At 36.6% G+C, this 14,783-nt stretch overlaps 1 protein-coding gene across 4 annotated transcripts in view; it reads left to right on the forward strand.

The window, feature by feature from the left end:
- NAB1 (NGFI-A binding protein 1) overlaps window positions 1–14,572 on the forward strand; it is a 70,186-nt gene extending 55,614 nt beyond the window's left edge. For 3 of the 4 annotated variants that reach the window (XM_056794128.1, XM_007494529.3, XM_056794129.1), the window contains 3 exons: window positions 6,131–6,293; window positions 8,775–8,897; window positions 12,170–14,572. In XM_056794128.1, the coding sequence (XP_056650106.1) occupies window positions 6,131–6,293; window positions 8,775–8,897; window positions 12,170–12,258 (375 nt within the window). In that variant the 3' untranslated portion in view covers window positions 12,259–14,572. The remainder of the gene's footprint in view (window positions 1–6,130; window positions 6,294–8,774; window positions 8,898–12,169) is intronic. The other variant, XM_007494530.3, reaches the window with a different exon arrangement.
- Window positions 14,573–14,783: the final 211 nt, after the last annotated feature.

Below are 14,783 nucleotides of genomic sequence, written 5' to 3' on the forward strand. Positions count from 1 at the left end.
TGAAAGGAAGGAGGTATATTTTGTAAATTCTCTGCGGCCAACCTTGGTCATTTTAAATAGATTTTATTCAATTTTGTTTTATTGTTCTTTCTGTTGACATTGTTGACAGTAATGTATATATTGATTTCTTGGGTCTATTTTCTTTTACTCTTCCACATTTTCTAGAAATCTTCCATATTTATTGGAATTCTCATATTAATCATTTCTTGTGGCTCAGTAATATTTCATTATGTTTGTATACCATGATTTGTTTTGCCAGACCCAAGTCTTTGAGCACTTACTTTTGTTTCTAGTGCATTCTGCCATAGAAAAGTGCTACTTGGAATATTTTGGAGCAATGCTTAGCAGGAATATCTCTGGGTCAAAAGGTGTGGAAATTTTAGTCATTATTTACTTCATCTATTTGCTTGTCCTTAAGTTACTTAACTATTTCTAGTGGAACTGACATTTCACATGATTTTCAAAGTTGGGTTTAGAAATCAATGTTTTTTATCATTATGACAATGATAAACATCACCCATTGAAATGTTTTTTTATTGTTGTGGACAATTAATTTTTTATTTTTCAGAACAAGCTTTTTACTTATTTTTAACATTTTTTCAAGGTCCTAATTCTCTCCCTCCCTCCCACCATTTCCCAACCCACTGGGAAGGCAAGCAATCTGATATTAATTATACACATGGAATCATGCAAAACATTTCCATATTAGCCATATTGCAAAGAAGTAAGAAAACTAGAGAAAGTGAAAAATTATACTACAGTTTGCATGCATCAGTTCTTTCTCTGGAGGTGGAGAACATTTTTTCATCATTAGTCCTTTGGAATTCTCTTGTTTTTTGTACTTATCAGAGCAGCTAAATCTTTCACAGTTGATCATCATTACAATATTGATATGACTGTATACAATGTTCTTCTGGTTCTGCTTATTTCACATTATGTCAATTCATGTAAGATGTCCTATATATTTTTCTGAAACCATGCTGTTCTTTATTTCTTACAGCACAATAGTTTTACATCACAGTCATATGCCCTAACTCGTTCGGCTGTTCCCCAACAGATATGCATCCCTTCAATGTCTAATTCTTTGCCTGCACAAAAAGAACTATTTTAAATATGCGTGTATATATAGGTCCTTTTAATTTTTCTTTGTTCTTTTTCCTCCATTTAAATGGTGAAGGGACATATTTAGTGTTGCTATATTCTGTTTTTGGATTTTAAAGAAAATGATTTATAAGTCAGCTGTATGAAAAAAAATCTGGGAGTTTTAGGAAACTGTTAGTGGTGTGAAATGTTGAGCGAAAGAGCTGATGTGGCCTTAGGCTGAATTTGGGGAGCTGTAGTGTTCAGTATTAGGGAGTGTAAGGGTTAAAATAGGGGTTTTGTCAAAATAAGAGAGCAGCTTTTAATAATTTAAGTGTTAATGAGAATATAGTAGAGTTGTAAAATAATATTATCCCTTTAAACCAGAGAAAAGAAAACTTCTAGCCGCTTTTAACAATTAACAATTTAGTTTCATTAAAATAGAGATAGTAAAAGAATATAGTAAAGGAGGGAAAGATAGAAAAGAAGAGAGATTACTAATCTCATACTCTATAAAATAAACCTAAAATTCCCAATACTACCTAAAATGCCTAATAACTACCACTGTCTTCTGAGGACAGCTGCTTCTTGCTTGGCAAACACCAGGCCTATCTAACCTACACTATATATAAATGATTCACTAACTACCTAAATCCCTAAAATAATTGATAGCCACCACTCACTCACTCATTCAATCAGTTTTCTATAGCAGCCCAAACTGTCAATAGCCAACTGACAGCAGATCCTTGCCTGGGAGACAGACCTCCTGCTTTCTAGAGATCCCAGAGTCAAAAAGTCCTTTAAAGGCTAAAGCCAAAAGCCCCCTCAGTAAGTTCAGGCCTGCCTTTATATTCCAGCAACTAAATGCCAACCCACACTACCAGCAATCAACCCCCAAATACCAACTTATGCCCTGCAGCCAACTTTCCCACAACTGCCAGCCTTAACTGTCAGCAACTGACTCACCAACTGTGAGCAACTGACAGCCTGCAACTGACGCAGGCCCCATAGGAGGATTCTGGGTTCCTACTTCCTGTCACTGTGGACTGGTTAATTCCTACACATCTCTATGGAAAGAGGACCTCTAGGTCCTCTGTTAAATTAAAGAAATTAAAGAATTCCTTTTTACAGGAGGTAACAGTTCTGTCCTATTCTGCCTTGGTCAGACCACATCTGAAATAGCGTATTCAGTTATGGGTGTTGTATTTTAGGAAAGATGTTGATAAGCTAGAAAGGAGAAGGGCTGTCGGGATGGTGAATGACCTTAAAATATTATCTAGATAGCATTTAGATAAACTTTAAGGTTTACATAGTACTTTATAGATATTATCGTATTTGATCTTATGTAAAGGAGTACTATGATTATTTATTTAACCCATGAGGAAATTAGGGCTGCTAGAGATTTAAGGGACTTACCTGGGTTTTGCATAACAAGCTAAGTGTAGAGGACCGGATTTGAACTCCTATCTTTCAGACGTTAAGTATGGCATTCATATCTACTATAATATCTAGTTGATGTATCAAATGAAGATCAATGGAAGGATTTGGGGATCTGTAGCTTGAAGCAGAGAAAAGTTTGAGGGAAACAAAATTTGCATCTTGAAGTAATCGAAGGTCTGTCTGAGATGAGAGGCAGCTAGAAGATGCAGTGGATCATCATGCTCCAGCCATGGAGTCAGAAAGACTCATCTTCCTGGGTTCAAATATGGCCTCAGTCACTTGCTGAATGTATGACCTTGTGCAAGTCACTTTACCTTATTTGCCTCTGTTTCTTCAGCTGGAAAATGAGCCAGAGAAAGAAATGGCAAACCTTTCCAGTCTCTTCAACAAGAACAGCCAGAATGGGGTCACAAAGAGACAGACACAATTGAAAAATGACTGAACAATAACAAGATGTAGAAGGGTGTCAGGTGATTTACTCAGCTTGGCCTCAGAGGGTATGTGTGTATGTAAGGCACAGAAAAGAAGCTTGATTTAGAGAGAAACTTCCCAATAATTAGAAGCCCTATAGACCAATAGAATGGACTGACACATAAGGTCCATTTCCCTCTTTCTAGAAACTTCCAAACAAATAGTATTATCATGACTATTTTTAGATTATAAAGAGGATTCTTTTTTTTTCAGGTAGGAGTTGAATTAGACGGTCTCTGAGGTCCCTTCCAGTTTTGAGAGTCTGATTCTAATTGGAAGTTATGGGAAAATAGGAATATATGAATAAGATAGGGATAGAAGGGCTCAGAACTGGAACTACATTGGTTAAAGGGAACTCCCAGAGGTGGAAATTCCCTCTACTAATGCAGGAAGATTTTTTTCATAACAATTTACAGTCTTAGAAAGTTGTCTGGAGCATTGAGAAGTAATTGACTTGCCCAGGGACACACAGCCACTTGAGAAGATTTAGTTCTAATATACTGAATTATTTGTATCTCTGAGTTTTGAATGCAGGCTCCTATTTGTTCCTCAGACCTCCTGACTCATTCTTTTGTTCTAGCAAATTCAAGGAATGCCCCACCCTAGAGTCTTTTCCATTGTAGGGTAATGAAAGGGGCGATTATGGATTCTTTCTTGTCTGGCAGATAAAAACCTGCTTAGGTCAGGTGTATCATGGAGTCCCAGGACAGAGCCTTGAATTTCACATTGAAATGTATTGAACAAAGTCACTCATAGCCAGGGCAAATTTGATTTCTTCTGAACATGGGAATCATAGGACATAGGAAGTTAAATGAAATAATCTTATATGGGACATGATGTTTGTAAGTGATGTGCTGAGTCACGAAAGTGAACGTCTTGGTTATCAATATAGGAAAATACCCAGCTGATTTTCCAAGGAATCAGGGAGGGAATAAAAAAGCTGGATGACTTCCTCATTGCCTATTCACCAATTAGGAGATTATTTTTGAATATTGAAGTTTTCAAAATTATACTTAATGATCCAAGCAGCAGAATTCCTGGGTCTTTGATCACCAAGAGAGCTCACTGATCAATTAATTTATTGGTTATTGCTAGCCTAATCAATAAATTGATTTTCTTACTCAGAAGCCAGACTTAGAATTTTTAATTGGCACCTACTGTGTATCAGAGGTAGAATTTAGACCAAGGTCTTCTTGACTCAAGGGCCAGCTTTCTACCTATCATGTTATACTACCTCCACGTATTTGGAGTGTATGTTTTCCTTTTGAGTTAGTTGTTGCTTTTATATTTTTATACTTTGTGGCCTTTCACAATTAGAAATTAAATCAGGCATGAAGGGAAGTTATTACTTTTCATTTCTATAGTTTTCTTAGTGCCTTGTATAAAGGTATTCAGTAGTGTGCAGGGAAAAACCACAGAACTCTGCAAGACTCTCCACTGTGTATTTTGTATATTGAAAACCAAAACTTTTACTTTGATGATTCAGCACATCGTTTACAAACATTATATCCCATATGCCATTGTTTCATTTAATTTCAATATCTTAGGTAAATTCCTATTGGGTTTATTTGAGCTCTTTCCTCCTCAGCAAAGCATCAAAGATAAGCCCCTAGAACATGATTCAGGGAGCTTTAGCCTGTTTTTATTTCTGATGGTACAGGAAGAAGACCTGAAGAAGAAGTTTTGGGGAAAAAATAGGTATATGTTCCTAGGTGGTATATAGGGTGTTTAGGGAAGACCAGCACCTTGGGTGCGAGGGTTTGCTGAGCCCTTTTTGGGGCTGCTTATCCATTTTTGGTGTCTCCCTGTCCTTCAGCTCTAACCTGGAGCACCCAGAAGCTGTGGCATTGGGTAGCAGCCATCCCCTTGTACAACTGTCATGGCAGATGGGCTAATAAGCCAGAATACTGACAGCCTTCAGACCCATTGATGAGGGAGGGAATGTCTACCCCATGCATGCGAGGGGATGAGAATAATTTGTTCCAATGGCCATGAAAGTGTTGAAGCAAGCACTCTGGGATGTTTAGAGCTTGGTCAGACATTGAAGAAACCATGGACATCCGCTGCCTCCCTCCTAACCCATCACCAGTCATCTTGACTGTTGTCTTTGCCACTGGAAGAGAAAGTGAGCCTGACAATTTTGTGCGACTCTGCCTCATTGAAATCCCATTCCAGATATCACTGCACAATGTCATGGATCCTTTTCGAAAACGAAGGACAAACAGCAACTGCACTAACAACCACAACACATCTTATCTTGATAAAGGAACCAGGATGTTTGGTAGAAAGTGCCCTAGATTTGCAATCAGAGGTTCTGTGTTTGGGTCAAACTGTTTGACTTTGGGCAAATAATTGAACCTCTCTGAACAATTTAATTCAATAAACATTGATTGAGTGCCTGTGTGCCAGGCAGTGTGCTAAGCACTCACCTGCAGAAATCCTGTCACCTACTTTAATGGGCTTGTCATGAGGATCCAGGGAGAGATGGATGTCAAGCACTTTGTGAATCACAAAATGCTCTTTAGAGCAAAATGTATTATTTTGGATTTGGGGGAAATACTTCGGTCCTGTCCTGCTTCATAAAGAAAGCTAACCTCCTTCTACAATGTGGAAGTTGTTCGGTATCATTCTAGATTGTTTCATTTCTGTGAGAGGTAAATTGGGCTTATTTTTCCCAGGAAGTTTTACACCTTTTCTCTCTGTAGCCATAATGTCCTCCTCTATTTTCAGAATCCGTGTAGTATCCCAAAATAAAGATGCCAGGATATCGCCCTGTGTGTTGGAAGCAACTCCTAACAGATGCTGCTGTTTCATTTAGATTTCTTAGGAAAAGAATCTTTAAAGGGGACTAAGTAGTTCGTACGCAGTCCCCAAGACCTTTTGCTTTTCAGTCGAAAGAGGAATCCTTTTTATAGATCTTAGAAGATAGCTTGATTGCCAGAAATCCATTTGGTGTTGTGGCATGGTATTATAGGCATGCATGCATATTTATGGAGCGTGTGTATGATATATGAAAGTGTGAACTTATTTTAATGAATGCAAAATATATTTGCTTTGGAGTCTTAAATTGGCACCTTCAAACCTTTCAAGAGTCTGAACTAGACAGTTTTAGTCACTGATTTTATTTTTGCTTTATTAGCAGCCTGAAAAGGTGATGGCAAAACAGATGGAGTTCCTTTGCACCCAAGCTGGTTATGAGAGACTACAACACGCGGAAAGGCGATTGTCTGCAGGGCTTTACCGGCAGAGCTCAGAAGAGCACAGTCCAAATGGCTTAATAGCAGATAATTCCGATGGACAAGGTAGAGGTGTTTCCCTGAATGATATTACAGCCAGGAATCATTATTTTGAAGATAAGCAGACAAGGGTATTATTAGGTTATGTTTGTCTTATTTTCCAAATGGTGTCTTAGAGGTTTCACTTAAAATTATTTTTCACAAGTTTTCCATTTTTATAAAGGCAAAGAAAAAGATGCTTGATAAAGCTTGGCATTTAGGTTTTTAGGAGTCACTCATCTATAGATATGAAATTTTTCTTTGTTTCTTTTGATATTTTCCAACTGTATCTGACACATGTGATTGACAGATCTTGTAAAATGTGTGGGTGGAAAAGGGAGACTTCATTAATGGAGTAAAAATAAATAAGATGGCTTGTTTCCCCCCAAAGATTGTTGTCCAAAGCCAATATCTATTATTCAAAGAAGGACCAAAAGATGGTATTTCTTAAGACTTTTTGTCTTTTAAACCAGCAGTGAAACTTGTCAGGTGTTGGTGTTTAGTTTCTAATGAAATATGGAGGCTGTCTCCAAAGCCTTATGACTTTTCCAATAGAATGGATACAAATGGAAAGGACAAATTAGGTTGTATTCAGTGACACTCATGAAATGACTAGTCCTCTGAAAATATGATATAAACTATTTCATATTTTAAAGATTCATGATTTCATCTGTATGGCTACCCTCCATTTAGACTTCATAAATGGTTACCAGGAGTGGTTGCATCTAAAATAAATTATCACCCTGTGGCCAAGTTGGCCTTTAAAAATCTAGAGACTGTACATACTACCACAGGTATCAGAATAGGACTTGGAAATCTTTTTTCTTTTCTCTTCTCTTCTCTTCTCTTCTCTTCTCTTCTCTTCTCTTCTCTTCTCTTCTCTTCTCTTCTCTTCTCTTCTCTTCTCTTCTCTTCTCTTCTCTTCTCTTCTCTTCTCTTCTCTTCTCTTCTCTTCTCTTCTCTTCTCTTCTCTTCTCTTCTCTTCTCTTCTCTCAAAAAGAAACTAAAGTATGAGATCTTGAAGGTAGGGGAATTGGGAGAGAAGGGTTCAAGAGAGAAGTGTCCCATGACTGTATTTATGTTTTGGTACTACCTTTTCCTGACCTTTTCCCCAAAGATGCAGAGCCAACATCATATCTTTGTATGTTTTATCATTGCTAGACTATCATCTACTTTGATTGTTATTTTAGTCCTATAAGGAGCTGCTTCTTGTCTAAGACCATGTTTTCTTAACTGCATTTCTATACTACAAAACAAAATACTACCTATTTTAGGAAGAGAGTTTGAGCATTAGAGGTGGAGGGAAAGAAATTCCTTTCTATTTCTTGTATATTAAAAATGGTTTTCATTGAAATCTCATTGTGCTTATCTTTTCTGTCATGGGCTTAATGTGAACAAATATGTCATGAAGGCAGGTTTATGAAGAATTGTAAATTTAGAAATTAGTATGAAGACAGTCCTGAACACTTTCAGTGACTGCAATAAAAATTATTTTTCTTGACAACTGCTCATTTTAGACCTAGAGATTTACTTGTAAAATAAGTTCAATAGATGTAAACCAATCACACTTAACTTCCAACATCATCTTCCATAGAAAGAATCCCAGAAGAAAGTATAGCAGCATGTGGAGGTCATGTGTAGCCAAATGAAAAGAATCCCTTTTATATGAGATTAAGGAATAGTGTGGGAAAGAACTTTCATTGCTGATGTAAAGCATCTATTCAGAAGCTAGAAAAAAAGCTTCAGTTTTCATGGATAGTCTTGGCACCTCTGGAAGAAAAAAAAACAGAAAAGAAAAAAATGTAGTATTAGGAATTATGAATTGCAAATGTGTTTTGATATATGGGAGTATATAATTTGGAATGTACCATTTTTTAACCATATCCCTGGCCTTTTATTCTCTTCTGCACATTCTTGTGGTCTCTCTCTATAACAAAATTAGGACACCTTTCGAAGAAGAGGTGGAGCAAGGAAATGCCTTAAGCAGGAAACCTTGTTTTTTCTTTTTATAAATGGAAATAAAAATTAGGAATCACAATTTTTATCTGATTTGTTGTGAACTTTGTTAAAAATCTAACAGTTTGGAACACATAGAGCAGATTGGTATTTTTTAAAAATGTATTAAATTCATGCAGAGGAGGCAGTTTGATTAAGTGAAAAGAGTCTTTAGATTGAATCTTGGGTCTACTCCCTGTAGAGAAGAGCATGTTGTTTAATTCCTGGGGTCCTGTTTTACAGGGTGTTGGTGTTGGTAGTAGTTTTGGAACAGTGATCTCTAAATTTCCTTCTAGCTCTTAAGTTATCTTTGATCCATGAACTTGACTTCTTTCTTTTTAAAAAATAATTTTTTTCTCTACTGCTGTCAAAGTTTCTAGTGCTATTTTTGTTCATAAAGAAACAGATTGCTGTAGCTCTAAACATTTCTTGTCTTTCTTAAAACATTTTGAATGTAAAGAATCCTGGTGTTTGCCTAATGCAATTTTTAATGTAATTTATTTTATTTTTCAGTAGGAGAAAGACCCTTGAATCTTCGAATGTCCAGTTTACAAAACAGACAGCCTCCACATTTTGTGATGGATGGGGAGCTGAGCAGACTTTATTCCAGTAATGAGGCCAAGTCTCAGTCATCAGGTAAGAATGCAGTATATAATGAGAAAGAACTTCACTTCTCTCTAAGTTCTTCCTTTAAAAAAAAAAAAATCATAAGGGGCCAGCCCAGTGGCTCAGTGAATTGAGAGCCAGGCCTAGAGATGGGTGGTCTTAGGTTCAAATCTGGCCTCAGACACTTTCTAGCTGTGTGACACCCTGGGCAAATCACTTAACTCCCATTACCTAACCCGTACCATTCCTTCTGCCTTAGAACCAATACATAGTACTGATTTTAAGATGGAAGGTAAAGGTTTTAATTTAAAAAATATCACAATCAACATGGTGCCTCTAAATAACACTTGATTTTTTTTTGCCATTTTTTTCTGGAAGTCTTATCAAATATAATGAAATATATCATTGCATATTGGCCCTTCCAATCCAAGGGCGTATGCATAACAGAGACAGGGTTTTGGACATGACATTTATAATTTTTATGTGTTGGTGCAGCTGCTCTGATAATGGTTAGATGCACAGATCAACTAACAGTTGATTTCATTCTTTTTTTTTAAGAGGCATTTGTAGGGATGTAGAATTGATGACACAGAGGTGTCTCTGTGTTAAGAAAATTGTATCTCTGATAAAGGCCTTATTTATCAAATATACAGAAAACTGTGTCAAAATGATAAAAATCTAAGTCATTCTCCAATTGATAAATAGTCAAGGAGTAGGAAATAGGCAATTTGAGAATCAAGACCATATATAATCACATGAAAAAATGCTCTAAATCACTCCAGAGTAGAGAAATTCAAATTAATGACGAAAACTCAGTATAGACATATTTAAGTTTCCCAAACAGATAAATGAAAAGCTGATATTCAGAGTACTTAAATTAATTTAATTAGCAACTGCTGGTTAATGCTAGTACACCCAAGTGTTTATATATTAAAGTTTATCAATTCTTTAGTGAAGAGAAACACATCATTAAAATAGCCATTGAGACTACTGCTTATTGAAGATCCATTAAAAAAGAAAATATCTAGATAAATTGAAAATTGAATTTAACTGACCTACTCCAATCCTCTAATATTACAGATGAGGAAACTGAGGTCCTGAAAAGCCATAACATGGCAATTATTTATAATGCGAGGGTAGGGAAATAGGCTTCAGATAATAAAAATTCATCTCTGCCTTTCGTGTTCCTTAAAGTAGAGTATACCTGCATGGTGCGCTGTTGGTGGTTGATATTAAGAGAGATTAGTCATTCGTTTTCAGTATGTGTTACTATAAGCAGATTGTTAAGACATAAAACCCTAATTAACTCTGGGTGCTGTGATTTCTGGTCATCTTTTTTTTTACTTTTTTTTTGGGGGGGGGCTGGGGCACAGGTCACTTAATGGGAATCTGGGAATACTATTAGGAAGTTAGGGAGATTAAAACTGTCCTGGTTACCCTCATGAATTTTACCACATTTAAAAGCATATTACTTTTTTTAAAGGATTGTTTTTAACATTTTGCCCTAATTCCTATTCTATGAAAAGCTTTCAAAAGAGGAACACATGTTTTTGTGATATTTCTTGCATCCATATGGATACAAACTTAGTATTTATTGCATAATCAGTCTAGGGCATTGATAAAAAACAAAGCAAAGGAAGTACTGACCAGTTGGGGGCCCTGTGTGTTTTCTAGAAAACTATAAAATGAGTTCTATGATTTTAGGGAAGCTACTAGTTTCTGCTAGGATTTCTAGGATACTTGGTTGGCAAAAACAAGTAGTATTAAATACTGAATTAAAGATTTTGCTTTATGATTGTGTAAAATGTGAAACGTATAATACATATAATATTCCCTGGAATGCTTCATTGTTGGATTTCCTTTGTTTTTTTAAACCTTATCTTCTGTCTTGGAATCAATTCTGTGTATTGGTTCCAAGACAGAAGAATGTTAAAGGCTAGGCAATGGGGTTAAGTGACTTGCTTAGGCAAGGGCATAGCTAGGAAGTGTTTGAGGCCAGATTTGAACTTAGGACCTCCCCACTCCAGGCCTTGGATGTATTTTTTAATTAGTAAAGGAAGGAGAGGCCTTCAGCTTTTGTTCTAGTTTCCTCATCAGGAAAATCTCTTCAATATTCCCATATTTTGTTGTGCAAAGGTATTCCTCTCTCATTCTTTTCAACCGTTCCCAGAATGGTTCCCATTTCGGACCAGAAACTTTTTATAATTTGTAATTTTTATATTTCCATTTTATATTTTATATATATTTATTATTATTTTATATATACATTTATATATAAAATATAATTATTCTATATTTCCATTCAGTCTTATGACCCCTTTTTTTTTAAATGTCCTGTTAGATAAATGAAAGGACTGATGGCTTAAGGCCTAAGGAGACAGCATGATGGATTAGATGGAACATCAAAGTTAGAGTCAAGTTGAGCTAAGTCCAAATGCCACCTCTCCCATTTAGCACCTTTTGTGGCCGTGGGCAAATTTCTTACCTTTCCAAACATCAGGTTCTTCATCTGTAAAGTGAGGCTCCTTATCCCTGCAGGGGAGCGGCGATGCTCCCATGAGAGAGCAGGCATAAAATAGGAGAGTCAGTGCTGTGTAATGGAAGATTGCTGTTCAGTTGTGTCCAACTCTTGGCCAAGATTCCGGAGTGGTTTGCTGTGTCCGTCTCCAGCTTGTTTCCTAGATGAGGAAACAGGCAGACAGCACTGAGGGACTTGCCCAGGGTCACACAGCTGTGCAGCATCTGAGTCTCCCCCACTTCAGACCTGGCACTCTCCCCTTGGCCACCAGCTGCCACAGGGGGAAGAGGGAGGCAGAATTGGAGAGTAGAAGACTTGCTGTGAAGTTTCACTTCTGCTCCTTTGTACCTGGATGCCCTTGGGCAGAATCACTTCATCTTTCTAGTCCTCAGTTTCCACATCTGAAGAATCAGAGTGTTAGGCTTGACCTTGCAGCCCTCCTTCCATGATCCTTGAATTTGGAAATGTTCTTCTATTTTTCATTACAATCCAAAGATAAGTGTTTGTATTCTTAACTAAAATTTGTGTATAGAAATTATACTATATGAAGCACGGTTTAATAATCTTTTTTAAAAAATTTTTATTGATTAATTAAAATATTTCCATGGTTACATGATTCATGTTCTTTGCCTCCCCTCCTTTCACCCCCTCCCACAGCCAGTGCACCATTCCATTGGGTTTTACATGTGTCATTGATCAAGACCTAGTTCCATATTGATATTTGCACCCGGGTGAAATGATCTCTTTTCTGATTACATTTTTCTTTGTTTCCATTTTGATGCAGAAAGCCTTGGGATTTTAAAGGATTTCCCTCACTCGGCTTTTAACTTAGAAAGGAAGGTCATAAAAACAGAACCTGAAGATACGAGATAGCCATGATTCTCCCACTGTACTCTGGAAAAAATGGCGCCGGGTCTGAGGATAAAGCTACAACACAAAAACAAGCCTTAATAACCAATGTTGCCTCATTCAAGTCAAACAGATTTCATAGCCAAAGCTTACGGACTGGTACATTTGTCTGTGGAAACTGAGTGGGGGTGGGGGTGGGGGGAGAAGGGATAGGAACAACATCACTATCTAGAACAGTAATATCGGTAAATACACATTCCTGTATAAGTTGTTTCATTATGTGGGGAAGCTTACAAATTAATATTGTAGGCGTCCATTATTTAAGAATGTAAAATGTATTTGTATAACTTATAAAAGTAAAATCTAGGTGTTGAGACACGTGTTCAGTCCAGTAGATGTGGATACAGTTTATTTTACTTGAAATTTCAATGTCTACTTTAAATGTATCTAGCATAAATATGATTGTTATACATCAGAATTTAGAAATCTATGAGATTATAGGAAAGAAAGCTAATTAAAGTGACTGGTAAACAGCAAGTTTACTTTATTTGGGAAAATAGAAAACAAATACTTACTATTTTAACAAAGGACGTTTTGAGTGGCTGATCTTGTTTTAGAGGAGATATATATGTGTATATATATGACATTTATTAATGTAATGTCATTTTATTGGTTTCATCAGTGTACATTTAAATATTAATCAAGTACTAGGGAAAAGCCAGAAACATCAATATGGTGGCTGCCATATGGACATGACCTACAGCATTGGCCTTTGCATAGCATATGGCATTAAAGCATTAAAAAAAAAAGATCGGAATATCTTCCTTGGACAGAAAACTTGAGACAAGTAGCTGGATGTGCAAATGGCCGAGTTTCAGTATGGATATTTCAGAGCACTAATGCAGATCCCCAAAGGAGCTCATCCTGACGGTGATAAAGGCGTAACGGATGATGGCCAGATCCATAGACCACGACTGAAACAACTTTCCTCTGTATCTTGAAATCTTTCTCCTCCTGCATAGGCGGACGTGAGAGACTAGATGCCAACTAGGAGGTGCCCTCCTGCCCAAATGATACTCTGTTTTTACCAATCACTGGAGACACTGTGCAGACATGCTTTTTACTTTGTGTGCTTTTAGTCGATACCTGTATTCGTTATTTATTTTGCAAGTTTAGTTTTTGGTACGCCTTTCATCCCTGCAGATGCAGTTTTCCCTAAAAGTAATCATCGATTGAATGAATTTCTCTTTTTAATTTCCACTGTTTAATATGGGGACCAGACACACACATGCATACATAGACACACATATGTATGTATGGTGGGCATAGTTACATGCTAAGAATGTTTATCTGCCCATCTGTCTACTCAAGAATAAGAATCTCACATTTGAATCCTTCCCCCAGGACAAAATTCCAATGGGGCTTTTATCAGAGCTTTTTATCAAAGCTTCCCTTCCCTGTTGGTTTGAGAGGAGGTAACAAGGACGTGGATAGCTGACAGATGTCCATACTTATCACAGAGGAGCTAACCCTCAGATAAGAATATGGCCTGTGCCATGGAACACACCATTTCTGTCTCTAGTTTGGTTCTGCATTGTAGACACGTAACAATGTGCGTCCAACTAAGCTCTGTCAACCCGATGTTAAACGAGATGTCTGCACTGTAGTCCCTGATCACTGTAAATGTGTATAATTGTTTTATCACTTTTGATTTGTGGAACAGCTTTATAGTGGAAACACCAGTCAACAACTTTTCTATTATTAAAAGGCGGTTTTTCCTCTCTAAATGGTTCATTGTACTGTATGTAGTGTTTTGACCATTGGCCAAGCTTTTTATGTATGCTTCAACTTTGTTGCTATTTTGAGGTTGAAGATGTGGTTGTCTTTGTTCACTGTATGTGGAAATAGTACAAGTAGGATTTAAATAGAATGTTTCTTCAGTTTTTAATATTAGCCATAGCACTGGTTAGTATCTGAGTAGTTTCATGAAACGTTTCACGTATTCTAATATGTTTTGAGAGATTTTGTGCGATAAAAAAAATCGGATTATTAATATTCAAGTTTATAGACAGTAAGCAACAGATTTTTTTTAAAAGATGCATTTATCTTCCCTCTAATATTTGTCACAATGTCTGTGACCAAAAAATGTGCATGGACCAAACGACTTCATCTTTGAATATGTAGATCTGTATGATTGGTTAGCATCGTTTGCTGATCTTTTAAGTAAATCATGAGAGGAACACCTCGCAAGAACAATTTCAGTAAAATATAATTTTTATTTTGTAAACACTAATGTATTAAATTTGCTATACATTAAAGCATATAATATATATTTTTATTTGAACTGTACATATGATTCAGTTGTCCTAGCAAGTTCACTATGTTTGTTATAGGATATTTTCTCTAATCAAATTCCATTGGTTATTTTGGTATCATAACTCAAGAGGGTTAGTACCCCAATATATGAAGCTTTACCATGTGAAGTTTGTAGCTCTGTAATTTATTGAGCCTGTCCATTGAGGAAAAGAATGAAGATGGCCAGGAGAAGC

The sequence above is a fragment of the Monodelphis domestica genome, chromosome 4 (genome assembly GCF_027887165.1).
Source record: "Monodelphis domestica isolate mMonDom1 chromosome 4, mMonDom1.pri, whole genome shotgun sequence".
Lineage (NCBI taxonomy): Eukaryota > Metazoa > Chordata > Mammalia > Didelphimorphia > Didelphidae > Monodelphis > Monodelphis domestica.